Source organism: Mesoplodon mirus, assembly GCF_964341445.2.
Source record: "Mesoplodon mirus genome assembly, chromosome: 13".
NCBI classification, from domain to species: Eukaryota; Metazoa; Chordata; class Mammalia; order Artiodactyla; family Ziphiidae; genus Mesoplodon; species Mesoplodon mirus.
In genome coordinates this window covers 77586672-77612566 of record NC_138989.1, presented here as the reverse complement: position 1 = coordinate 77612566, position 25895 = coordinate 77586672, and the positions used below count along the sequence as shown (strand labels likewise).

Sequence of the window (25895 nt, the reverse complement as noted above, 5' to 3'; positions counted from 1 at the left end):
TCTTTTCTTTTTAGAATGTGGAGGCATTTGTCACTTTTTGTGCTCAACATTTATTGCGGGGTGGGGGAGCATTCCATCTGAGCACTCTGCAGAGACAGGAAAAGGGCTGTGTTGAATATTAGGTTCACAGATACCATAATTGATTTAAAACAAATGTACATGACATTGACAAAAAAAAGTACTTAATAAGAAAAGAAAACATTTTAGGCATATACAGCTTAACTGATAAAATTATTATTATTTATTTTTATTTTTTTGCGGTACGCTGGCCTCTCACTGTTGTGGCCTCTCCCATTGCGGAGCACAGGCTCTAGACGCGCAGGCTCAGCGACCATGGCTCACGGGCCCAGCCGCTCCGTGGCATGTGGGATCCTCCCGGACCAGGGCACGAACCCGCGTCCCCTGCATCGGCAGGCGGACTCCCAACCACTGCACCACCAGGGAAGCCCCAATAAAATTACATTTTGAGGTAGGGCTCAAAGTGGGAAAGGCTGGAGAAAAGTTCCATGGCCTCCTACAAGGCCTCTGCTTTCATGATACACTTTTATGTCACTGGGAGTCATTCTACCACTTCCCTGGTGCTTTCCTCCCCAGGACGAAAGGGGCTGGAAGGAGGAAGCAAGAGCCGGTGGGCAGGAAGGAAGACCAGGAAAGAGGGGCAGTCATTACTCCTATTCCTTTTTATTCAGCATAAATCCCCGTCCCCAAAGCATTTGTCAATGGAGGGCTTGGTTCTATTTCAAAATGGTGAACCTAACTTCATGGAAAAAAGCAAGTCATGTAATTCAATAATATTTTATTGTCAACTGCATAAAAGAAATTCAATATTGAGCCTTCGGAGTAAGAAGAACGTTGAACCTATTTACAACAAAGCCAGAGGAGAAAGAGGGGAGGGCTGTCACCAGATCCAAATCTTCCATGCCATCCTGTGTATGTAGAGAATTAACATGTGAACTGGTGACATAAATAACTTGTCAGAAACATCTTTAAAAACTGCAATTGTCGTAGGTTCCCAGCTAGCTGTCTACAGTAACTAAACCCATAGGCTTTGGAAAAATACAAGTCACAGCAGTGTGAGCATATCAATAGCTTTGGTCACGTTTCCTAGCAGCGTGAAGTTCCTCCCCCTTTCCCACTATCACAGTACACAGAGAGAGAAGTCCCTTCAACACTCGTAAAATTCTTTTATTGTTTGCTGTGAAAGTCCCTGTGCATTTAAGCCCTGGTGGTCAGACATCCACCAGCCTTCCCTGCCGGTGGTCTCTCACCAACCCAACAACCAGGTAGGGGTCCTATCAACAGTGAAAGTGAATTCTTAATAAGATCTGAGCTTCCCCTTGCGGTGCTGCCCTTTGGTTACTACAGGTCCAACACTCCAAAATTTCAAAAAGTTCTGAAAACAAAGATTTTTCATAAGTAGGAGGCACACTGATTTGGCAGCAAAACCTGATACTTGGGGCTTCCCTGGTGGCGCAGTGGTTGAGAGTCCGCCTGCCGATGCAGGGGACACGGGTTCATGCCCCGGTCCGCGAAGATCCCACATGCCGCAGAGCGGCTGGGCCCGTGAGCCATGGCTGCTGAGCCTGCGCGTCCGGAGCCTGTGCTCCGCAACAGGAGAGGCCACAACAATGAGAGGCCCGCGTACCGCAAAAAACAAACAAACAAAAAAAAAACCCTGATACTTATGGGCTACCTGGAGTCTTTATTTTGTGCGGATATTCTACATTTTGTGGCAGAAATATTAAGGTGTTGCTTTATAGGGTGCTGCTCCAGCCTCTATCAATGGAGATCCATAACATACAGTATGTGCAACATATTATCTTTCTAAAATCTCCAAAAATCAGAATTTGAAGGAAATATTAGTCCTGCAGGGTTTAATGTAAGGCGCTGTGGACGTACAGTAGCCTGAACGTATGTCCAAGTTTCATTGGCTCCAGGAAAGTTTTGCAAAGCCCATGTACCAGTTTCTTCAGTCTTTCAGGGAAAAGCAAATGTCTGGAACATTCTGTATCCCAGTGATGGAAGGCTAAGCTTTGGTAATAAAATCCTCCAAGACCCTCCTTATAGGAATTTTCTTTGTGAAAGACTGTATTCCTGCCAAAAACCCTAGATAGTTTGACAAATGATGAATACATATTTTTTCTCTAAGGTGATTCCTTTTCATTAAAAGTATTGTCTTTTAAGGGGGTGGGAGGGAAAGAACAACAACAACAAAAAAATTGGAAAAAAGGCCTGTTAGTGTGAATACCAGCAGCTTCCTGATCCAGCAATATTAACAATTTATTGTATTTAGAAAATGATTCTTGGTTGCAGAGTTTACAGAGAAGTCGGGTGGGACTTAACCTGGGCTCTGCCACTTAAGGAGAACAGAACTTGCCAAAGAAAATGATATTTCGAGTTTTGTTGTGCCTGATGATGTAAATAAAGGGGTGGTCGGCATTGAATTCATCCTTGTGTTGCAGGATTCGTGATCCTGGCACCTCTATGGAATCCCCACCTTCTTCAGTTATTTCTAAGCACACTCTGTGAATGACATTTGAGAGGGTCACTCCCTTGGTCTCTGACATTCCAGAGAAATCAGATGTATTCTCATTAAAGATGTTTTTCAGCCCTAGGTTTTCCAGACTAGCCTTGGGATCAATCATCTTTTCCATCTTAAATTTTGGAATGGAGACTTTGACTTTAGCATTGGCCATGGCACTGGGATTGGTCCACTGCAATAGCGTCTCTGAGTTGAGTTGTTTTTCAACCTGAAGGACAAAAAGGAGAGGAAATTGTTTTTTTTTAATTTCCAATTGTAAAAGATCCTCCTTGATTAAAAACATAAAATGCCATTGTGAGCCCTATTTGGAAGCAGTACAGATGGTTCATCAAAGATGGAATCAGCCCTGCAGTTTTGGTGTGTGACTAGGTTCTCTTAAAAATGGTCCACCCACAGAGAGCTACCATATGACCCAACAATCCCACTCCTAGGCATATATCCAGAGAAAACCATAATTCAAAAAAGATACATGCACCCCAATGTTCATAGCAGCATTATTTACAATAGCCAGGGCATGGAGGCAACCTAAATGTCCATCAATAGAAGAATGGATAAAGAAGATGTGGTACATATATACAACAGAATATTATTCAGCCATAAAAAAGAATGAAATAATGCCACTTGCAGCAACATGGATGGACATGGAGATTGACATCCTGAGTAAAGTAAGTCAGACAGAGAAAGATAAATATCACATGGTATCACTTATACGTGGAATCTAAAAAAAATGGTACAAATGAACTTATTTACAAAACAAAAATAGAGTCACAGATGTAGAAAACAAACTTATGGTTGCCAAGGGGGAAAGCAGGGAATCAGGGGGAGGGATAAATTGGGAGATTGGGACTGACATATACACACTATTATATATATAATAGATAACTAATAAGAACCTACTATATAGCACAGGGAACTCTACTCAATACTCTGTAATGGACTATATGGGAAAGGAATCTAAAAAAGAGTGGGTATATCTATATGTATAACTGATTCACTTTGTTGTACAGCAGAAACGAACAAAACATTGTAAATCAACTATACTCCAATAAAAATTAATTAAAAATAAAAATGGTCTACCCAGCTACCTAGCACTGTTCTTCTCCACTCACTCCACGACAATGGTCCCTTTGTTCTGAAATTTATGAGGGCATTTCTTTTAACTATAGAGTAGCCCTATAGAAATGAATGCATGGATTTTGATGTTGCATGGATAATAGTGAAATAAATATAAAACTAGAAAAGTTTTTATGCATAATATTTATTGAATGCTTATCTTGATTTCTCTACTAGGAAATCTAGAATATTCGTGCCCTAGACATGGTATCAAATTTCATAACTCAAATTAAAGCTAAAGTTACTCTTTTTAAAATGAGAATTTGAACTGTCTAGGGTCATCCTTTAAGATCATATGTGATGAAAGCATCTATTTCAGTTGGCTATTTTTTAAATGAGAGATATGCAATGACACATAAAATGATTTAGTCATAAAATTCTTCATTGAGCAAATCTTAAATTGCTCCCTGCCCTTCTAGCCTCCCCACTGGCTAGAGAAGAAATACATGTGCAACAGAGAATGATGCTACCTTGACTATTACTACATGGGGCAATCCTGCACTGAGGTTACTCGTGTGAAACCTATAAAAATCAGGGAGATGACAAGGTCACAAGCTGGTCACAAGTTTTTTTAATGGGAGAGGGAACCACTGGATTCTCTTGTTAAGCTATGATACGTATTTTTTCATGGATACTGTTTTATTTAAGACAAATTATTAAGACCAAAAGATTGTCATAGGTAACTAGAATTTTTGAGCCAAAAAGTATAGTCTCTCGGCCATTTACTACCTGAGAGTGAGAAGACAGGAGAAAATTCATCCATAAATCAAAAGTCATTAAGAAGAAAAAATAAACTTTTTCCTCCATTGTATGGGTCAAATTGTGTCCGCCCCCACTCCCCGCCAAAATTCATGTATTGAAGTCCTAACCCACAGTGCCTTGGAACATGACGTCATTTGGAAATAGCATCCTTGTAGGTGTAATTAATTAAGGTGAGATCATTAGGCACTAACCCAATATGACTGGTGTCCTTTTTATAAGAAAGGAAATTCCGGACACAGATACAGACACACACTCACACAGGGAGAATGCCTTGGAAGATGAAGGCAGAGATTGAATTGATGTGTCTACAACCAAGGAAAGCCAAAGATTGCCAGCAAATCTCCAGAAGCTAGGATGGACAGAATCTCCCTCACAGCCCTCTGAAGAAACCAACCTGCAGATACCTTGATCTTGGACTTTTAGCTTCCAAAACTGTGAGACATTAGATTTCTGTCGTTTAAACCACCCACTTTGTGATACTTTGTTATGGCAGCCCTAGCAAACTAGGACGATCTGTATCCTTGAATATACCTTCTGAGACTCAAAAGATCAACTTCTTTCGTTCTGTACTTTAACAACAACAAAAAAAAATGGTGTGAGTGTATTTTAAGGCAGTAAAGTGTGAAACAGCTGAATAACGGCTGCAAGAAAAAAATGAGACTAAGGCGTGAAGTGCAGTAAAAAAGAGGAGTGAACAGAAGAATGAAGATGGGAATTATGATTCAGTTAATAAAGTGATGGATAAAACATAGAGTCAAAGTAGCAGGTAGGATGGGGACCAAGTTAGACTGTCCCCTGGAAAGTCAGGGAGTAACTGAGGTGTGACCGGAAATAAAGCAGGTGAATCCTGGGTTGGTCAAAGAACCCCTCCTTCTTCCTGGTGGAGGGTGGAGGCCCAGGTGCAGGGGAGCCAGGAAGCCCGGAGGGCAGGGCTGAGGGAGAACAACGGGTCTTGGGGCTGCCGGGGGCTGACAGCGCAGAGGGGAAGCTAGAAAGTCATTCCCAGGCAGGTGAAACCTCCACTGTCAGTTAAACCTTGTGTCTCTACCTGGATAAAAGCATAATAAGACCTTGTATACGTTTGTGCATTGAAAGAACTTTTCACAAACCCATAGAACGTGTAACACAAAGCGCAAGCCCCAAAGTCAACTGTGGACTCGAGTGAATGTGTCCATTGTAACACACACACCACACTAACGCAAGATGCTACCAGCAGGGGCTCTAGCCTGGAGTTAAGAACACAGATTCCAACTTCCTGGGCTCACCTTCCGATTCTACATACCACCCACGAGTTCGTGACCCTGGACCCACCCTCTGTGCCTCCAGCCCCCCGTTGGTAAATGTAAGTAGGGTAATTATAGTTTCTAACTCCTGGGACTGCGGTGAGAATTAGATGAGCCAGTGCGCACGGGCAGCTTACAGCTCCTGGCACGTTATAAGTACCAAATAAATATTAGCTGTTCTAACATTGAGGAGAAAGGCCCCCAAAGAACCGTGAAACCCTTACAGACCATTAAGCAAGTGAATCGTTAACGCAAGGCTGCCGCAGCCCCACAAGCACCGCCCAAGCATCTCCTTGGCTCCGCTGCGCCTGCGCGCTGGACGCCCACCTCCCTCCTCACCTGCTCCAGGCCCGTGGACCCGTGCTCCACATCCTTGGGTAGTAGGATGAGCATGCTGAGGTGCCTGTTTTGAAAGGGAAGCTCTATGAGCTTACAGTTGATACCGTCGACGTGGCCCATACAGAACGTGGCCTCCAGGTTCATCATTTGCACTGGTTTGGTGTCCGTCTAAAAAAGGAGAAGAAATTTGCTCTGCTTGTTTTTCTCACACACACCCACACACCCCTCTATACACACACAACTATACACACACATACTCATAAATTCATTCCTGATATAGTTTCACGTCATTATGGCTTAAAGAGGTAGGCAGGTAATCCACACCACCAGAGACTGTCCTGTCGAGAGTTTATGACTTCCTTTGAAAAGTTATTCATGTGCTTTATAATTACAGGAACTATCCATAATATAATACTGTATTTGCATATATAAAACGTTAAAAATAAGACAGGATGACTGGAAATACAGGCAAACTCTAACTTAGCCTTTATCGATGACTGTAATGACAAGATCTTTAAACCATTCCTGGTAGAGCTCACTTGAAAGTAAATTCCAGTGCAAACCCACATGTCCATTTATGTAGCTTTTCCTTATACAATGCCTGATATGGAAAAGTTAACGTATAGCAGAACAAAACCATGCTTGTTTTGTTCTCCGTCCGCCTTCGGTTTTAGTCAGCCCTCCCTCGGTCCCCTCTTCCTGCTCTGATCTGATTAGAGAGAAGAACCTTGGTTTTAGTCTCAGATGTGACATAAACATACGCTGTGACCTTCAGCAAGTCACTTAACCTCTCTGGGCCTCAGTTTCCTCGTCAGTGGAATGAGGGAATTGGAAATTTCAGAATGATGGCTCCCTCTGGAGAGAAAGCAGGGAGATGGAGGGGTGGTGGGGCTACACAGGACAGTGCAATTCTTGCTATATTTTTTCTTTAAACTATCTGAAATAAGGCAAAATATAAAGATTTTACAAAGGTGGTTGTTGGTACACTGGTGTTTGTTATACTATTCTCTATAATTTTCTGTATGCTTGCAATATTTCATGATTTTAAAAATTAAGAATGATAACAAACAAAATTATCTCTAAGTCTCTTCCAGCTCCTATCACTCAGGCCTTTCTCTCCAGGCAGCATCCCAGGACTTTTCTTCTCTGTGTCCCCATTAATATCTGACCTTGTATCTCTGCTACAGAGGTGACTCATTTTCTGAAGAAAAATTAATTCATACTAAAGAGTAAAAGACTGATAGTAATTTAGTGCAATTTATTGTCTTGGTTTATACCTCCCATGGGATATTTGCCTGTTAACCAAAGCTCTCTGGGGGGAAATTTCAAACATCATATCAGGTCTGCAGGAATAATATTACAGTAAAGCTTTTATCTGGGATCTTCGAATGGTAAACTGAACCTTACCCAACACTATTTTCAAGCAAAGCTAGACTTTACTTATTTTATTTTTTGTACATACCTCTGTTTTAACACTTGTCACAATGTTAGAAAATGTATGTATGTGACACCCCCACCCCAACTAGACTACAGTCAAAGCAGAAACCATGTCTTATTATCTTGGTATGTCCCAGCACTTAGTAATTGCTCACTAAATATTTGGTTGATAAATAATTGAAGACTTTGACTCTATGTATAACCAGAAACAAAATTACGATTTTAAAATAAACATACTACTTTTGAAATTAACTGGTAATTCTTCCACGTATTTCCCTCAAAGAAGTATAGATTTGTCTAAAAATCTCCATCAGGTTAGATTACTAATAGTTTCTTAATTCACAGAAGCTGTGACCACCAAAAATGGTCATCTATTTCATTTATCAGCACTGACTATGGATACAATAATCCCATTTTCTAAAACATAAATTAAGATGTATCTTCTGAAAACAGGACTAAGTAACGACCATCCCAGAAAATATCCAATACAGTGTGTGGGGTGGGGTGGGGTGGGGTGGGGGGGTGTGGGTGGGTGTGCGCGCACTTGAGTGTGTGTGTCCACCTTTGTCAGGATAGGTACTGTACTAAACTTTTTTTTTTTAATTTATTTTATTTTTGGCCACGTTGGGTCTTTGCTGCTGCGAGCGGGCTTTCTCTAGTTGCGGCGAGCGGGGGCTACTCCTCATTGCGGTGTGTGGGCTTCTCACTGCGGTGGCTTCTCTTGTTGCGGAGCACGGGCTCTAGGCACACGGGCTTCAGCAGTTGTGGCTCGCAGGCTCTAGAGCGCAGGCTCAGTAGTTGTGGTGCACAGGCTTAGTTGCTCCGCGGCTTGTGGGATCTTCCCAGACCAGGGCTTGAACCCGTGTCCCCTGCATTGGCAGGCGGATTCTTAACCACTGCGCCACCAGGGAAGCCCTGTACTAAACTTTTAATAATAGAACTTCATCAATTTAGTCTAACCCTTAAAAGAGACACCAAAGGACATGAGAAAAGATTTAGAAACATCACCCCAAAAGTTCAGGAGCTGACAAAAGCAATTCAAAGGAAACAAAGGAAAAGTAATAGCGCCTGCATTCAAAAGCAGTGTATATGCCCACGCAGCCTTGAATAGTGTTTTCTTTTTTTGTTTGGTGAACCGCTGAGAGATCAATGGCATTTAAAATCCTTATTAATTCTCTTCCTAGAGTCCGAGTCTCCAGGACGTGATATGACCTAGCTTTATGATTTAACAAGAATAAAGGAATTGCACGCATTCTTCCTCCCTTTATAAAAGACACCCACTAACATTTTCTTAAATGTAAAAGCCACAAATCTGAGGGTGGTCGGCACAAAAGTCACTCAGTGTTACCTGGTTCTGATGATGCTCTTAGGCTGGCCCTGCAGCTGGCATGAGAAGCACCGTGTTTCAGGTTTCACTTAAACATTCTCAAGGTCCCTTTGCCAGCCCTTCCCAGGGAGGAGAGCCAACCTTAACCACCCTGGAGGGGACACTCTGTGTGAGGGTCACTGGGGCCAACACTTGGTCCCCGCTCACAGCAGAGGCTATGTACAGTCATGTTCAACTTTAGCTCCAAATAAGAGGCAACACTAAGAAAGTCAAAAAGCTGTGTTTAAAACTCAGGGACCCATATGTGAAAAATACAGAGTCTAAAGCAGTAATTGTTTGGTGCCTGGTGTCGGAGACAGAGCCCTGTGTGCAGGGTCAGTCTTGGCCCTGGCAGGCAGCAATGAGAAGACCACTGTAATCTGGGAAGCCAAATGGAGGAACAGCAAGCAGATGGGGACCTGGCTCCCTCCCTAGGACCACGGAGGTTTTGAGTAGCTAAGGAGCACACTCAGTGATTATTGTCCTCTCCCGGTGAAAACGGCCCATGGATCCTGCACAGGAACCCATGGTGGTCCCCAAAGCCAAAAAGGTTTTGTTTGCTATTGGCTGTTTAATCAAACTGATCCTTCCCGATCGGTCATTCATTCAACAAACATTTGCTGAGCACCTACGAATGTGGCCAGGAATTATAGAAACTGAGATGGGCAAAACATTATCCCTGCCCTTAAAAGTCCATGCACTAGTAAGAGATCTAGATAAGTAAATAAATAATTCGATTTCAGTGTGGAAAACACAGCTGGGGCAGGGGATTTGGGAGGGGAGGGTGTGGACTATGAATACAAATGCTGTGGGTACAAACAAAAAGTCATGGAAACCAGTCCAGTTAATTCAGGTATAGGCTGTATCTTGAAGGTCTTTTCTTCCTGGGTTCTAGCACTAAGAAAGTACAATGATAATATTTGGCAAAAACAAAAGTGATTAATGCTAAGTACTCTAGGTGCTGGGAGAGACCTGAAAATTAGAATTGATGCATAAGAGTTCCAGGGTAAATAAGCTTCCTTCCGAGATCGTGCTGACTGACGCACAGTTCTGAGTCTGCATTCTTAACACAAGCCACATCTCATCAAATGAGACCAAATCACACCATCATATAGATACCTGGGGTTTCCGAGGTCCTCTAACGAAATGGGTCAGTTTTCCAGTCTCAGTCCTTTGGTTTCATTTATAGAGGAGGCACTTTACCTATTTATATGAATTATTTTTGGCATGGGATATGGCTTCATTATTCACTCAGTAGTATTCATGAGACTTCCCTGCGATACAGGTTTCTACTGTAATTCTTCCCCATAATGAGTCCCAGCACTGCAGACGAGTAAGCTATGCTGTTTCCTTCACAGCCAATGAGTACCTCAAAGCATCTTTTATTTATTTATTTATTTATTTTGTGGTACGCGGGCCTCTCACTGTTGTGGCCTCTCCCATTGCGGAGCACAGGCTCCGGACGCCCAGGCTCAGTGGCCATGGCTCACGGGCCCAGCCGCTCCGCGGCATGTGGGATCTTCCCGGACCGGGGCACAAACCCGTGTCCCCTACATCGGCAGGCGGACTCTCAATCACTGCGCCACCAGGGAAGCCCTCTCAAAGCATCTTTTAAATTAAAATATCAGAACCATTTACTTCACTATTAACAGGTGAGAAATGAGATCACAGAGGAGCTCATTAGCCTGGAACAAGATTCCCAAATGGTCAATGTTTCGTGATGACCCAAAGGCCTCTAATGTTGGGATTTGGTTTGTTTCTTTTCTTTTCCTTGCTTACTAATTGTCCCAAACATCTGTAGTTATTTTCTGGTTGGTGATTTAGCTTTAGCCACTGTGTTAGAAGCTCTATAAACTCTCACTCAGATCAGACTCTGAGGACATTCTGGAAAAAGAGTGAGTCTCTTGCTTATGGTTCTTTTTCTACACTTAAACGGCCCCTGCCCCTCCCCGCTGTTGTCTAAGGAAAAGCCCACTACCTCCTGTGCCTTAATTTTCCTCATTGGAGTGAATTCCTAGGGTGCCTTGTGTTGCTATAATTTTTCAGATCTATAGTTGGGATCCTTTGACTGCAACATGCAGCCCACATACCTTATTGATTCTGAAAGGACATTCTTTGGTTTCTGATTCAGGAAATTTCTTCATCCACTTCCCAACAAAGTAGGCAGCATTAACCACAAGGATTTGGGTCTGGTCTGTTACACTGTTGTCAGCTAAAATGTTCTCAAAGCGGCCTGCAAACAATGGTAGGAAACCACAAAATTGCACGGGGTTATGCTTGCAAAGCGCCTCTGATGTCCCCATGCAAATCCACTGACTGGGCATTTAACCCTGGCTAGAGCCACACCACGTACAGCCTGGTAGCCCAGACCATCTCATTTAAGAAGGACCCCTTTTTCTCCTTGCATCTTGCCTCAACCAGACTTTCCAAAGAGACCTGGGGAGGAGAGTGAGGGAGAGAAGGGAGGGGGAAAAAGACGGAAGAGGAGCAAGAAGAAAAGCACAAGCTACCACTGTGGAATCCCCATTCTGTCCGAGGCAATGTGCTAGACATGCACAGGCACGGTATCATGCATTGCTCCCCACTTTACAGATGAGGAAGCTGAGACTCCACGTTAAGTCCCTCGCCCAAGATGATGCATGAGCAAGGGTGAATTCAGGATTCAAAGCCAGGTCTCCGTGACTCCAGAGCCTGTGCTCGGGAAGGAAAATGCAAGAAACCTGACTTTCCACCGGGCCCTGTGCTCGGAACTGTCACGTGTCTTATATCACTTCCCTCATGATGATCCTGTAGGGCAAAGGTCATTATCCCCATCTCATAGTTGAGGACACTGAGGCTCAGAGAGGCCAAGTGGCTTTCCTGGTTCACTCAGCTGCCAAGCACGTCTGAAGCCAGGTCAGTGCTCTCCGCTTTACCCCGCAGCTCACTGCCCCCTCCCCAAATCACACTGCTTTGTTTGCAACCTGGTCAGCTGTAATTACCACCATAAGCTCCCTAACAATTGTAATTACCATAGTGCTCAAATCCCCAACAGCCAAAACAGGCGGTGAAAAACCCTTAATAAAATTAAGTCCTCGCATTTGAATGGCACTGACTTTTTTGCTAAGGATATTTCATTTACCTAATCTCTCAGATCTTCACACCACTGCTCAGGCCCACTTCCTGGGCCTGTGACGAGGTGGGAAGGGCCCTGCACTGGTTTCATGCTCTGCTGTCGCCATCTTAAAATTCTTAATGTGGTTTTTAATATAAAGGGCCCTGTGTTTTCATTTTGCACTGGGACCCACAAACGATGTAACCTGTCCTGACAGTGCTATATGATGGGTCGAATATGTAATAGCATCGCTGAAGAAGTGGGGGGCTAGTAAGTGCTGGTTAACTTCAACCTCGAGCTTCTGGTTTCAAATTCAGAAGTCTTTTCACTCAACTACATTCTCCAGTAAAAAACTCAAATTTATGAAGATTTTTAAACAGAGTCCCTTGGAGAGAAAATGCAATTCGTTAACAATTTTAAAAGCAAAACTGGGGGGCTTCCCTGGCAGTCCAGTGGTTAAGACTCCAAGCTTCCACTGCAGGGGGCACAGGTTTGATCCCTGGTCAGGGAAATAAGATCCTGCATGCCATGTGGGCGGCCAAAAAAAAATTTTTTTTAAAGCAAAACCATCACACAGCAATTTAAATGGGAGCTGCCTTTCACATATACATTTTAAAATTGTGCCTAACCTGGTATTAGTTAGACCAGATTTTTCTTTACATATGAAGCCAAAGAAAATTCACTTGTCCCAATAGTTACCTCTCTATACAAATACTGTACAAATATGTCCCCTGGGGAGGGGGACATGAACACTGATTTGCACCCAAGCTCATCTTAGCTCCAATTCCTTTCTAGCAAGGAGCACAACTCACAGAGAATTTTAATGGAGGGAGGAGTCAGGAAAGGGAGAGGCCTGAGGGAAGCGCTGAGCAAGAGGCAGGACCAGGTGGAAGCTGCAGAAGAGACCCCGGGCCCCGGGGCTAGCAGAGGGCCAAGGGTAAGGAGAGTTGTGAGACCTGGGACAAGTTTCCACCATGGTTTGTTTTGTTCTGTTTTTTCTACCTGTGTATTTGATTATCTAAGAACTTTTGTCTTTTTTTCCTTGACAAATTTGTAGAATTTTTGAGCCAAAAGTGGCCTCAGGGATCATCAAGTTATAGTCCAAGCCCTTCACTTCCAGATTGAGAAACCAGCCTTGGAACTGGCCCAGAGCCGTACTTTGCTGGGGGCACATCCAAGCCTCCAGAAGGGCATGTGGCAGCCCATTTTAGCAGACTAAACCTGAAGTACTCAGAATTTCTGCCAACTGATGATATGATGCAGGAAATGCCCAGAAATCCAAGTGGTTGAAATGGCTTGATGGACAAGAATTTAGCTTTTACACGGAAAACATTCAAGGAATCCTCCAGATGTTCAATCTTATACTTAGCAGATTCATGAGACAATAGATATGGTCTGTTTACTTAGTGATTTATAGCAGAATAAGTAAAGGATACTTGCCATCTGTGAGCTCCTTAACTGAGCTGTTGATCTGACCTTTTGTTTCTTCCAATTTATCTTTGAAATCAACAGTCTCCATTTCATTTGCATAGGGTCTCTTGGTAGAGCTGATGAACTCCTGAAAAACATCCAGTTCATAAAATCACGAAGTCCTTAAAGTCTGTAGTTAAACCATTATGTTGGTACACAATTCTAGCACAAGGACTTTTAAATCTCTATTACGATGGATACTCCTTCAAAATCTGTAACACTATATAAATTGAAACCTTATGTAAAAATCAATGAATTTTCTTTGTATTGTTTCATTTGTTCAATTCTAAGACAATATCAATTATTAAATGCCTCCATCAATTTAGCATCAGTTTTGTGGGAGAAAAGAAACATTATGCTACATGAACACAACAATTATAATATGAATTCCAATTTCAGAAACATTAAAATGTACATACAGATAAAATGTAAATTTATATATGTATGTCTTAGAATGGAAGAAATGTACAGAAAAGAGAACTCTATGAGAAGAAAAATCTTATCCACACTGAAATAAATAAATATTCTAAAGATGCTTGCTACTCAAAGTGTGGTCCAAGAACCAAGACCTGCAGCATCATCTGGGACCTTGTTAAAATGCAGAATCTCAAGCCCCACCCCAGAATCAGAATCTGAATTTTTAACAAGATTCCCAGGTGATTCATCTGCATGTTAAAATTTGAAACACAGTGCTGTAAGGAACAGAGCAGTTCTTCTAATTATAATGCTTGTTAAAAATGCAAAACCGGGCTTCCCTGGTGGCGCAGTGGTTGAGAGTCCGCCTGCCGATGCAGGGGACACGGGTTCGTGCCCCAGTCTGGGAAGATCCCACATGCCGCGGAGTGGCTGGGCCCGTGAGCCATGGCCGCTGGGCCTGCGCGTCCGGAGCCTGTGCTCCGCAACGGGAGAGGCCACAACAGTGAGAGGCCCGCGTACCACAAAGAAAAATGCAAAACCCAGGACTTCCCTGGTGGCACAGTGGTTAAGAATCTGCCTGCCAATGCGGGGGACACAGGTTCGAGCCCTGGTCTAGGAAGATCCCACATGCCTCGGAGCAAATAAGCCTGTGTGCCACAACTACTGAGCTTGTGCTCAAGAGCCCACGTGCCACACCTGCTGAAGCCCATGTGCCTAGAGCCCGCGCTCCACAACAATAGAAGCCACCCCAATGAGAAGCCCGCACACTGCAACGAAGAATAGCCCCCGCTCGCCGCAACTAGAGAAAGCCCGAGCGCAGCAACGAAGACCCAATGCAACCAAAAGAAATAAATTAAATAAATAAATTTTTTTAAAAAGAGAAGGCATTAAAAAAAAAAAAGGAAAACCCTAAATCCGGTCCCTGGTGATCTTGATTCTAGTGAACCAAGACCAGGAATTTGCACTTCTAACACCCAGGTAGTTCTGATACAGGTGGCCCTCCTCAGACCATACTTGTTTGTACTGTTACTAGTAAAATTATAGATGATATACAACCAACAGGAACAATGGAAACAGCCTTTTAAAAAATTTCTTGCAACTCTGTTTGTAATAATTCAAAATGCTGAGTGGGAGGTCAACCAAACTAAACACAGCTTGATTAAATGTCATGTCACTTCACTTCCTAAGCACAGGACTCCTTGGATTTTTTTCAGAACAGCTACAGGCTTGCCCAATTTGATTCTGTTCATTGCAACCCAACCTTGGGACTGAGTGTTACCATTTACTGACAGAGCTAAGAACATTCCAGAGACTCAGCAAGATGAAGGGCCTCCACTATCTTCACTGCCAGCAACAAAATGCGTTAAGCATCACTAAGGACCACCTAGGGAGTTTTTAAATTCTTTCCATGCCCAGGCCCCAACCCACATCTCAGTATTTCTTTAATTCCCCAGGTGATTGTTGGAAGAAGAATGGCTGTGTGTATGTGTCTTTAAGCAGTAAGAATAAACTCACAACAACATCTAATGACCTATGTCCTCAAAAGATCCCCACCAGAAAAACAAATACCTATTGCGGAAAGTAGTAAAACTATGGCAAAATATTTAACTGGTAGTCTACCTTTTAGATTTGGAAAGCTTGCAATTCTGACCATCCAGGCACAAATTGAATCAAGTCGATATTACTACAGTAGAGAATGAACACTATGCAGATGAGGATGTTGACTGTGTGTTTCAAATGCATATTTTTTAAAGTATTATGATATACTCTGGATCAAATTTAAGAATATATATGTGTTCTTTATATGATTCCTTCAAGAAATAGCTGAAATTACCATCTCTACCTTGTATAGATACCCACCTGAACAGCCTCATAAAACAAACAAAACCAGTCTATGACGGATGAAAACTTTTAATTCATACAGTTACGATTTTTCTCACTGATTTTGAGAAACATCAGGAGAACATTGTGTGCATGAACAAATAAGGTAAAGAACTTAAAATGTTGTCCCAGGCTATATGTCCTGCTGTTTAAGAACAAAGATGTTTAAATCATGAGCTGTCTTGCATCTATAGAGACACATTTATTAGAGAGTAATAATCCCATTCTCCATTTCTCTCAGTGAGGAAGCTAAGAGAAAGGGTGGGATCTGTGGGTGTTTTAGAGGGAAAAGGAAACTCACAGCTTCTTTATATTTTAAGTTAAAATATGTGACTGCAATTGATTCCCTCTAGATTCAACCTCTCCATTAGGACTAATTTATTTTAAATAAATCATAAATGAGCATCTTAGGAATGATTTTCACTGACAAAAAGTTGTTGGTCTAACCATGAGAACTTGTCACCCCTGATAAACAGTTGAATCTTGCTAATAGCTTTGAACCACTTACTGTGGAAAGATTCAGAGATTTGTCTATGTAGAGCCGTTTGATTAGTTTCAGGGAGTAAAAGGAACTAAGTTTGTTGACATCCGATGTTACTGTTTGAAATCCAAAGGGCACGTCTTTGACATTTTCAAAATGAAGGACCTGTGAAGAGAAAAAAATCCATTATCTGTGAAGCACTGCCTCTTCCCACTGTAGTGGACACATGGTCATGGTCAACCTCCTCAGGGTTGGTCCTGAGTATCTCCTGGCTCTGTTGTTCCCAGAAACAAGACTTCTCAACCTTAGCACTGTTGACAGTTCAGACTGGATAACTCTGTGTTCGGGGATCGGCGGGGGCAGGTGCTGTCCTGGGCATCACTGACCTACTAGGTGTCAGTAGCACTCCTTCTTCCATTTGTGACAATAAAAATGTATCCAGACATTGTCCAATGTCCGGGAGAGGGGTGAGGGAGGGGAGGGACAAATTGTCCCCAGTTGAGAAACGCTGCCATAAAGATACACTTCTCTTGATTTAACTAGAAGGAAATTTCACCCTTTCTTCAAAGTGATGCCTCCATGCTCTTTTCCAAACTTGGAAAAGAAGGAAGCTGGGTTATAATTTCTATCCAATTTTGAGATAAGAAGAGAGAAATTAATACGAGAGACAATCATTAGGCAGGTATCAGATTCCAGGATAGAGGTGTCCTTAGCCAGAGCCTGTCCAGTCCCTTTAGTTGCTCTAACAAGCGCCAAATGGGCTGATATGTCATTTATGGTAGGCAGCTGCCATGCCATCGATGGGCTACAGTTAGGTAGCCTTTGAATCCCACCCTGTACCTACTAGAAATGTCATCTTGCCCAACTCTTCAGACCCGTACTTTCCCTTCTGTAAAATGAACTGAGAACATGTACTCTTCTGACGTGCTATGAGGATTACAGATATTATATGTTAAGACACATAAAACATTGTATGGATTCAAAATGTTAATAAGTATTCTTACAGTAATATTCTAAGCCACTTAAAACTAGGATGCTAAGACCTAAATCCTTGTATTTTTTTCCTAACTTTTCTTTTGTTTCAACCAATAGCTCAGCATGTCCTCTGCTCCATGGTGCCCAAAACATGATGTCAGGATAAGGTGATTTTCTCCTAACTCATAAGAACCATGCCCTGATGCCACACCTCAGGTGATCACTAAATGGGCACATTGCACCAATGAGTCACACAGCCTCCCTATTGCAGGGTCAGATTGGCTGGTCCGAGGCTGTACATAACCCTCATGCCTAATGACAAGCAAAAAGACCAGAAAATTAAAGAACCCACGTAACCACTGTGGGGAAACAATTGCATGCACTGAAAAGACCTCGATTATTATTACGGACGAACAGACGCACTACCAGGAAGTCCTCTTTTCTATCTCTTCTCTAATGGGAGATGAGAAGTGAGGAATGAGAGATGGGGTAGGGATTGTGGGGTGGAGTTGAAAGAGGAGATCGGACGAAAAGGTACAGCTCCTCTTCCCACAAAGGAAGTTTCCTTTTCAAGGTCCACTCGGTTTCAAGCGTAAATTTGTCATCCTGACACAAATAACATTTTGTGGGTCATATTTTCTGGGGATTTATAGATAAAAGATGTTCCCTTTTAAAATGCTTATGAGCTCATGAAAAGAGAGATTCCGTTGAACTAGAATGATCAATGGAAGAATAATAATGGAATGGAATTAGAAGGGTTTTCACTTATTATCTAAAGGTAAATGGCGAGGATTGGGGGGTAGGGGGTAAGAGGCTGAGCTGCTCAAAATAGGAAGGAGGTCAAAAGGTACAAACTTCCAGTTATAAAATAAGTCATGGGGATATAATGTACAGCATAGTGACTATGATGAATAATCCTGTATATTTGAAAGTTGCTAAGAGAGTAGATCTTAAAAGTTCTTATCATAAAAAAAAAATTTTTTTGTAACTGTGCATGGTGACAGACACTAAGTAGACTTCCTGTGGTGATCATTTTGCAAAATGTACAAATATTGATCATTATACTGTACACCTGAAACTAATATAATGTTACATGCCAATTATACCTCAATTTTTTAAATAATAAAAATAAATAAGGACATAAAATGTAACAGTATAGAAAATTAACTCATTTGAAGGTCTAAGAACTTTACAAAGATACTCAGCCATAGCCAAAAAGAAATTCTTTTTTTTTTTTGCAGTACACGGGCCTCTCCCTGTTGTGCCCTCTCCCGTTGCGAAACACAGGCTCCGGACACGCAGGCTCAGCGGCCATGGCTCACGGGCCCAGCCGCTCCACGGCATGTGGGATCTTCCCGGACCGGGGCACGAACCCATGGCCCCTGCATTGGCAGGCGGACTCTCAACCACTGCACCACCAGGGAAGCCCCAAAAAGAAATTCTTAAAAATTTTTTATTTATATGTGTACACATATATATACATACTCCTATATACATGTGCGTGCGTGTATGTGTATGTGTGTGTGCAAAACATCATCTTAGTCCATTCTTCTCAAATGGGATATTCAAATCCCAGGGAGTATTCTAAAACGTAAGTAAGCATAATCCATCTTCTTATTTATCCATGTAACTTAAAGGTAGATAATTTCAAACATTATTTCTGTATTGAAATAAACATGGATATATTCTATCTATCCAATAGGGTAGAATATATTATAGGGTAGAATATAGTTCAAGCTGCATTTTAATGTAAAGGATGATGCTGTAAATAAATTTCGTGCATAAGACAGGAGCGTGTAGATTTACACTCTTTCTGGTCAGGATATATGCAGTGGGACACTTAACAGACATCATCGTGACTGATGCTTACAATATAACGGGTAGAAAGATGTCAGGTGACTTGCCAAAGGCCACTTGTTAGTGGAAAACTTGTGATTGCCTAGCAGATCCCCGCATTCTCCACAACAACATAGTACCTAAACATGGGTTGCAGGACACATAAATGAGCTTTCACATTTAAAAATAGATTAAGAGAGTGCTGGAAATGGCAAAACTCCCATTCCTGAGCAATTCTGACCACAGAGTCTCATTCCTTTTTCCCCAGGCACCACCTGTGTGTTCTTATAACTCTGCTTCCACTCAAAGCAGAAACAAGGGGCTTCCCTGGTGGCGCAGTGGTTGAGAGTCCGCCTGCCGATGCAGGGGACACGGGTTCGTGCCCCGGTCCGGGAAGATCCCACATGCCACGGAGCTGCTGGGTCCGTGAGCCATGGCCGCTGAGCCTGCGTGTCCGGAGCCTGTGCTCCACAACGGGAGAGGCCCACATACCACAAAAAAATAAATTAATTAATTTAAAAAAATGCAGAAACAAGGCATGGGGCTTACCTGTCCAATTTCGTTTGCTGTGTCACCTTTGGCACCCACTTGAGCAAGTGACAGAGAGGTGGAGAGACAGATTGGAGAGAAGAGGACATTGCCCGCTGGCTCCTTTTCACACAGTTGTTTGAACAGGTCAACTGCAAAAGCCGAATTTGCCAGTTGTAGGGCATCCATTGTGGGCCTAGAACAAAGAACAAGAGTGAGGTTATTTCTAAATCATCTTTAAAGTGTTCTCAACTGCATTTTGCCAACGCAATAAGAATTCTAGTCGAGCAAAGTCATGGTCTTGGGTAGGAGAGGAAGGAAGGAACTTTCAGTAAATGCAAATCTAAAAGCCAGTGGTAAAGAAACTCCTGCACAAATGTTCTAGGATCTGAACACCCAGCATGTGAGGTCCTCTGTGTGTACAGCTCTGCCCAGAATCTCCAAATTCGAGCCCACTTGGCTATGATGGCCTCTGCACATGGTCAGAACAATGGACAGCACTGATCAAAATCAGTTGGTTTTATTTATCCATATTGCTTCAATTAGGATTTAGGTTAAAGCATACAAAATTGAGTTTTTTGTAGGTCAACAATAGTCAAATCACAGCAGTTTTGTGTGATTCAAGTTAATATTTAGTAAGTGTTATGGGCTGCATTATGTCCCGCCCCACCCCCCGCCCAAAAGGTAGGTTGAAGTCCCACCTCTGGGTAACTATGAACGTGACCTTATTTGGAAATAGGATCTTTGCAGATTGAATCAAGTAGAGGTCATTAGGGTGGCCCTAACCCAATAAGACTGGTGTCCCTTTAAGAACAAGGCAGGGCTTCCCTGGTGGCGCAGTGGTTGAGAGTCTGCCTGCCGATGCAGGGGATGCAGGTTCGTGCCCCGGTCCGGGAGGATCCCACATGCCGCGGAGCGGCTGGGCCCATGAGCCATGGACGCTGAGCCTGCGTGTCTGGAGCCTGTGCTCCGCAACGGGAGAGGCTGCAACAGTGAGAGGCCCGCGTACTGCAAAAAAAAAAAAAAAGAAAAGAGAGGGCAGCTTCATCTAAAAATGTGGAGCCGGGTAAAGTGGAAATAGCAGCAGCGAGCCTCTGGTCTTGACTGAGAACTCTCATTCTCATTACCCCTAGAAGACATGACACTGAAGGTCGTCAGGCAGGATGTGCTCCCCCGTGTCAGACAAAGCATCACCACTCAAGACAGAGGACTTCCCTCAATCAGGACTCAAGGATGTGTTAAAGTCAAATGCATGAATAGGATCTCAATTTTGCACCTTATACCTGAACAGAAATTCAAAATGCAAAGACGTGAGAATAAGATCCAGGAATGGGCCCTTGATCTTCAAATAGTTCTTTGGAATTCTCCCTTTTATGGGACATGTGGCTTGTGTGTAGGATGGAATCAAAAAGATTATACTATATCTTGGAATCTGTAAAAACAAGCTCATTAGCAAAAAAAAAAAAAAAAAAAAAAGTTTTGTTGACGCGTTCATGCTCACTGGTCATCTCCAGTGACTGCTTCCTCCTTTGTCCAAAAAGTACAGCTAAGTGAACTCAGTGTTTTCATTACGCACCTACAGTAAGGTAACCTGAAGTCAGGGCAGGCATCTTACATTTAAGGCCTACTACCTTATGCTCTGTCATCTGGGGAGAGCTGGGGGCCATGAGATGAGAATGAACTCTCAGGGGAAGCGGACCAGCATGAGGAAGGCAGAGGGCAATGAGACAGAAACAGAAGCATGTGTCCACCACAGGGAAAGTAAAAGAAACTTCCTAAAACATTTGGGGAATCCCAAACAGACTTTCAGGACAAGAAGTCTGACTTTCTCCAGCAGCAAGTTTAACACTGATAATGCTGAGTTCATCGATGACTAAGATTCAATAGGAACTATTTCTCTACCAAATAGAAAAGCCTAAATGAGGTATTTCTTCACCAAATAGAGAAACCTAAACCCAGACCCCCGCGAACTTCTCAAAGCTTCAACAACTCAAGGCCTAACCACACGAATGATAGTCTGAAAACATACCAATTGTTTTAACAAGCCCAAGTAGTTCTTCTCAACCCATATTTCCAACCACCCAGGAGGAGAAATTAGAATAATTTTGCATCATTTATAACAAACTTTGAAGTTTGATGTCTTTTGTGTTTTTAAGGCCTTAGAGTAATCTGCTGAGGGAGTTTGACGGCAGACACCTAAAAGTGGATCCCAGAAGTGGATCAAAGTGTAAGGAAATGCCATTTTGTTCCACTGAAGTATTATTCATTCACTCATTATAACATTTTGCAATTCGTTTCATCTAAATGGCGCTATGTGAATACAAGATCATGGTAGATTTAAATACAGTTAATTATACAATATAATTAACACTTTGTTGCAATTTAAGGCTTAGGTTCAGTCCCTGTTGGAGAATGTAAATAAGGGCACACGTAACATCTGAGGTGTCTATAGGGGCAAATGATCACCAACTAAGTAATCAATCAAATATTGCGTGGTAAATCTAATCAGTTGCCTGGTGATTAGTGGCAGGTGACCTAAAAACACTGAAGAGCTGATTTGGTCTGAGATAGTTCAAGGGATGATTTTGGCCACAGCCAATTGCCACCCCACTGTAGTGCAAGATGAAGCATTTAAACAAATCTCAGCAACTTTAGCAATACACACCCAGAAAAATGGGTCAGGTTCCTATGCAGACCATTTTGCATGAGCAATTGCTATAAAAATTATGGGTACAAGAGTAGAGATTAGCAATTCCTGCGTAGTAAATTTACATATCTAATGACTTGTTCAGGGTGCTAAAATCGCTGCAGATTCTTTTCATTGTATTATTCCATTGTTACAGAGATAACTTCTTTCATTTTCATGAAAACCTTCTAATGATTAGAACAAGTGAGGAGAATTTAATTTACAGCATCAACATACAAAACACCGCATCTTTTATTGATTTAAATGTTTAAAAGGCACTTTTAATCAGGGAAACGTGAAATGAAAGTTTAAGTAGTAATAAACAAACAACCAAGAAATGCAACAAACAAACAACAAGAAGTTGTAAGAGTTCAATTGTAAAGTTGCCTGTTTTGTTTTTATTGTTTGCAATACATCCTAAAGCCATAAACCTTTAAAGGGGGACAAGACCTTGGATGGATTTAGTCTGACCCCATCTCTTCAGTTTACAGATGTGGAAAGGGAGGCACACAGAGACGAAGTGATTCTCCCAGGCCACCCAGGCGGGGAGTGAGAGTGGTCAAACCAGACCTGGCACTCACTCTTCTATGTTCCAGCCTGGTAGTTCCCGGCCACACCTATCACCTTCCTTCTTGGTAATTGTGTCTTTGCTGGCATTTGTTCTCTCAGGAGTCTTTATGGAGTTCCAAAAATCCTACGTGTCCTGGATCACCCCTTTAGAGATACCAAGATACCTTACATGTTTTCTTCTTTTTTTTTTTCTTACGTGTTTTCTTTTTTTAAATCAACACAAAACTTTTTTTTCCTGATTTTCCAACTGGCAGAAACTCATGTTCTCTTTCCACTCTTTGTGTTGCAAACCATCAATCTTATATTGCTTTCATTTAATAAGTATTAACTGAGTACCTAATAATGCATGTCAGGCACCTGATCTAGACGTTCGCAAATCCAAGGTGAACATAGCATGGCTCCCGCCTCTGAGGAGCTGTCACCGAGTGGCATGATATGTGCTGTACGTGTGCTGGGTGTGTTGATGGGGGCACAAGTTATCATGAAGCCTTTAGGGGAGACAGGGCACTCATAGCAGAAATCTCAGTGAGCTCTCCTCAGAGACAGTGACATCAGATAAGTCGCACTACAGACGCATCCTAAAGAATAAGGGGGAGTCAGCCCTGCAAAAATGTGTGCCAGAGAGAACTGCTCCTTCAGAGACAGCAGGCGGTCCCCAGATGAATGCAGACGTGCACTGGGGTGGGTGGAGGCGTGGGGAGGTCAGTTCTCTCGACTCACAGGTGCTCACTGGCCCCTGCATCAAGATTTCTAGCGTTTTTAATGCATCCAAGCCAATATTCCCCGAACGTTTCATCTGTAGACCATTTGGTGGAAACAATCCTTAGGCAATACCTTTGCCTATTACAACAACTACAATGGAATGTCTAAAAACACAGTCTGTGCCGTTCACTTTCTAACCTCACAAGGAAAAAAGTCAGAGGCAGATTAAGAAAATAGGAGATCCTGCAGCTTCTGCCACGTGAAAGAATAGCATGAGGATTAATGAGGTGATGGAATGGGTCAATGTACATGAAAAGTGCTTTGTCAGCGGGAAAGGACAATGTGGCTCTTAGTAATAATAAGGTCAACTGCTTATTTTCCAATGGCAGGGGAGCCTCTGCTTTGCTCAGATATTCTGAGCCATCATATCTGCTCCCATCTGGTTAGAAGCCTGATCTCGACCACGGAGCCATCCCACCGCTGCCTAAAGCAGTAAAACAGGGCCAGACTCACCACACCAGGATGACCAAGATTGCTGAGACTTCATACCTTCAAAGTGAACCTGCAACCCAGAGGGACTGAACGGGCAGAATTCAGGTGCTAAGAAGCAAAGATATAAACCCACTGACTCACGGAGAGAATCCTTTCTTCAGACAAGCTTCCATCTCTCCACCCATCCAGGAACCCATCAAACACCTGCACGTGTTGGTGGGGACTGAGGTTCTGACATACCCAATTCTATTCAAAACCTCTTCAGTCATGTAGGGGTGACAAAGCTGTTAAGAAAATTCATGGTGACCTGGAAAAGTCCAGGAGCCGTGAGTGTGAAGACTTGGATTCCACTTCATCCTGCCCCATGTAAGCCAGGGGACTTTGGACGCTACTTCTGCTCCGTGAGCCTCCCCTCCTCATCCACAAAATGGGGGGTGGGGGAGACGTGAGCTGAAGGATGTATAACACCCCTCAGCCCTGGGAATCTGCGCCTCCTCTGATTACGAGCCTACAGAACAGCCTGGCCCATTAAATTGTTCTTTAGTGTGACACGCTTAAAGAAAGCCATCAAAACAGTAGCTTCTATGAGGAAGAAACTATGAGCCAGCCTGTTCGAAAAGTCGTCCAAGAACACACATTTGAAATCTGTAATTTGCTTCAAGTATCTTGAAGCCCAGGAATAGGGAGGGAGAATACTTCCTGCCTGGAAGAACGCAGTTGCAAGTAAATGGACACCCACTGGATGCTTTAAAATGCCAAAAAGGACAGCAGTTCCGCAGTCTGAATCTCAGCCCACAGTGCCAACCCAAGAAGGTGAGCCGGACACTCCTGTGCGTCTCCACTTTCTTCAGGTTTGGGGCACCACACCCTTTCCGAAACTAGCACCGCAAAACTCATTCTGAGTTCCAAGGTAGGGCTGGAAACGTCCTCGGGAATACTTTCTCCTCTGCGAATCACTGTTGGGCCCTCCCAACACCACAACCTCCCGGCCATGCTGTTTCTTCATGCTCGTACCTTGTACTTTGAAGTGATTTTGCTCCCTACACGGCATGCCTGGCTCCCAAAGGACTGGGCGCTGGAAATGCTGCCCATGTAGGGGGTGACAGCCGTACTGAAGCTGACAGCCTACTCTTGAAAATAAACCATTCCGTCCACTGTGTTCACCATCTCAAACAACTATTTTCTTTTAAGACTTGCCAGAAAGAGGGACATGACCACCTTGCTACCTGCACTTTGCTTACCTGAAGTTACAGCGATCGCACGGCCAGGGAAAAGGAAAACCAGATGCGGTAGGACCTTGATGCGAGGCCGAAGCACGCTGCTTGCTCCCTTGAATGCTGCCCGGGGCCACGCCCACTGTGACCACGCCCAGCCTGCCCTCCCTCCGTCCCTCCCACCTCTGCCCTGGCCCTTACTCATGCCTCTTGGCAGCTTGTCTGGGATTGAAAAAAATGATTCACGCTGGAGTTGCTGTTGCCTGCACAGCTTCTAAAGGCTTGCAACATGCTCAGGCAGGACAGGGCTGTCGGCGGATCGTGCCTTAGGCTGAATACACGCATACGTACAGAAGGGCAACCCTAGTAGCCCACGTGGGACCAGAAGGTGAAATATTATATAAAATAGAAGGAATATGTGATGGTTGTAATAATCCAGACTTCTCAAGTATGGTGGTGCCACAGAAAGCACCCTCACCTCCATGGCTCATTCTGCTAGATGCCAAAGAGGTAGCTAGCTACCTATTAAACAGAAAGGTGATCACAAAAGAAAGTAAAGAATATATACATTAAATACATTAGACTTAGCAGAATATGTAATACCAAATTGATGGGAGAAATTGTTGAGGGGTTCCCAATAAAATATTGTGATTAGGATTACCCAGCTTTAGGGACTTCCCTGGAGGTCCAGTGGTTAAGACTTTGCC

The 25895-nt window shown here is 43.1% G+C and overlaps 1 protein-coding gene across 1 annotated transcript; it reads right to left on the bottom strand.

The window, feature by feature from the left end:
• Positions 1-863: 863 nt before the first annotated feature.
• SERPINB5 (serpin family B member 5) lies at positions 864-25298 on the bottom strand. The gene is made up of 7 exons (XM_082640004.1): positions 25216-25298; positions 19546-19720; positions 16213-16350; positions 13377-13494; positions 10933-11075; positions 6040-6207; positions 864-2750 (listed from the first exon to the last, which is right to left on the bottom strand). The coding sequence occupies exons 2-7, from the start codon at positions 19711-19713 to the stop codon at positions 2358-2360; spliced, it is 1128 nt and encodes a 375-aa protein (XP_082496130.1). The 5' UTR covers positions 19714-19720; positions 25216-25298; the 3' UTR covers positions 864-2357.
• Between the last annotated feature and the right edge of the window lie 597 nt (positions 25299-25895).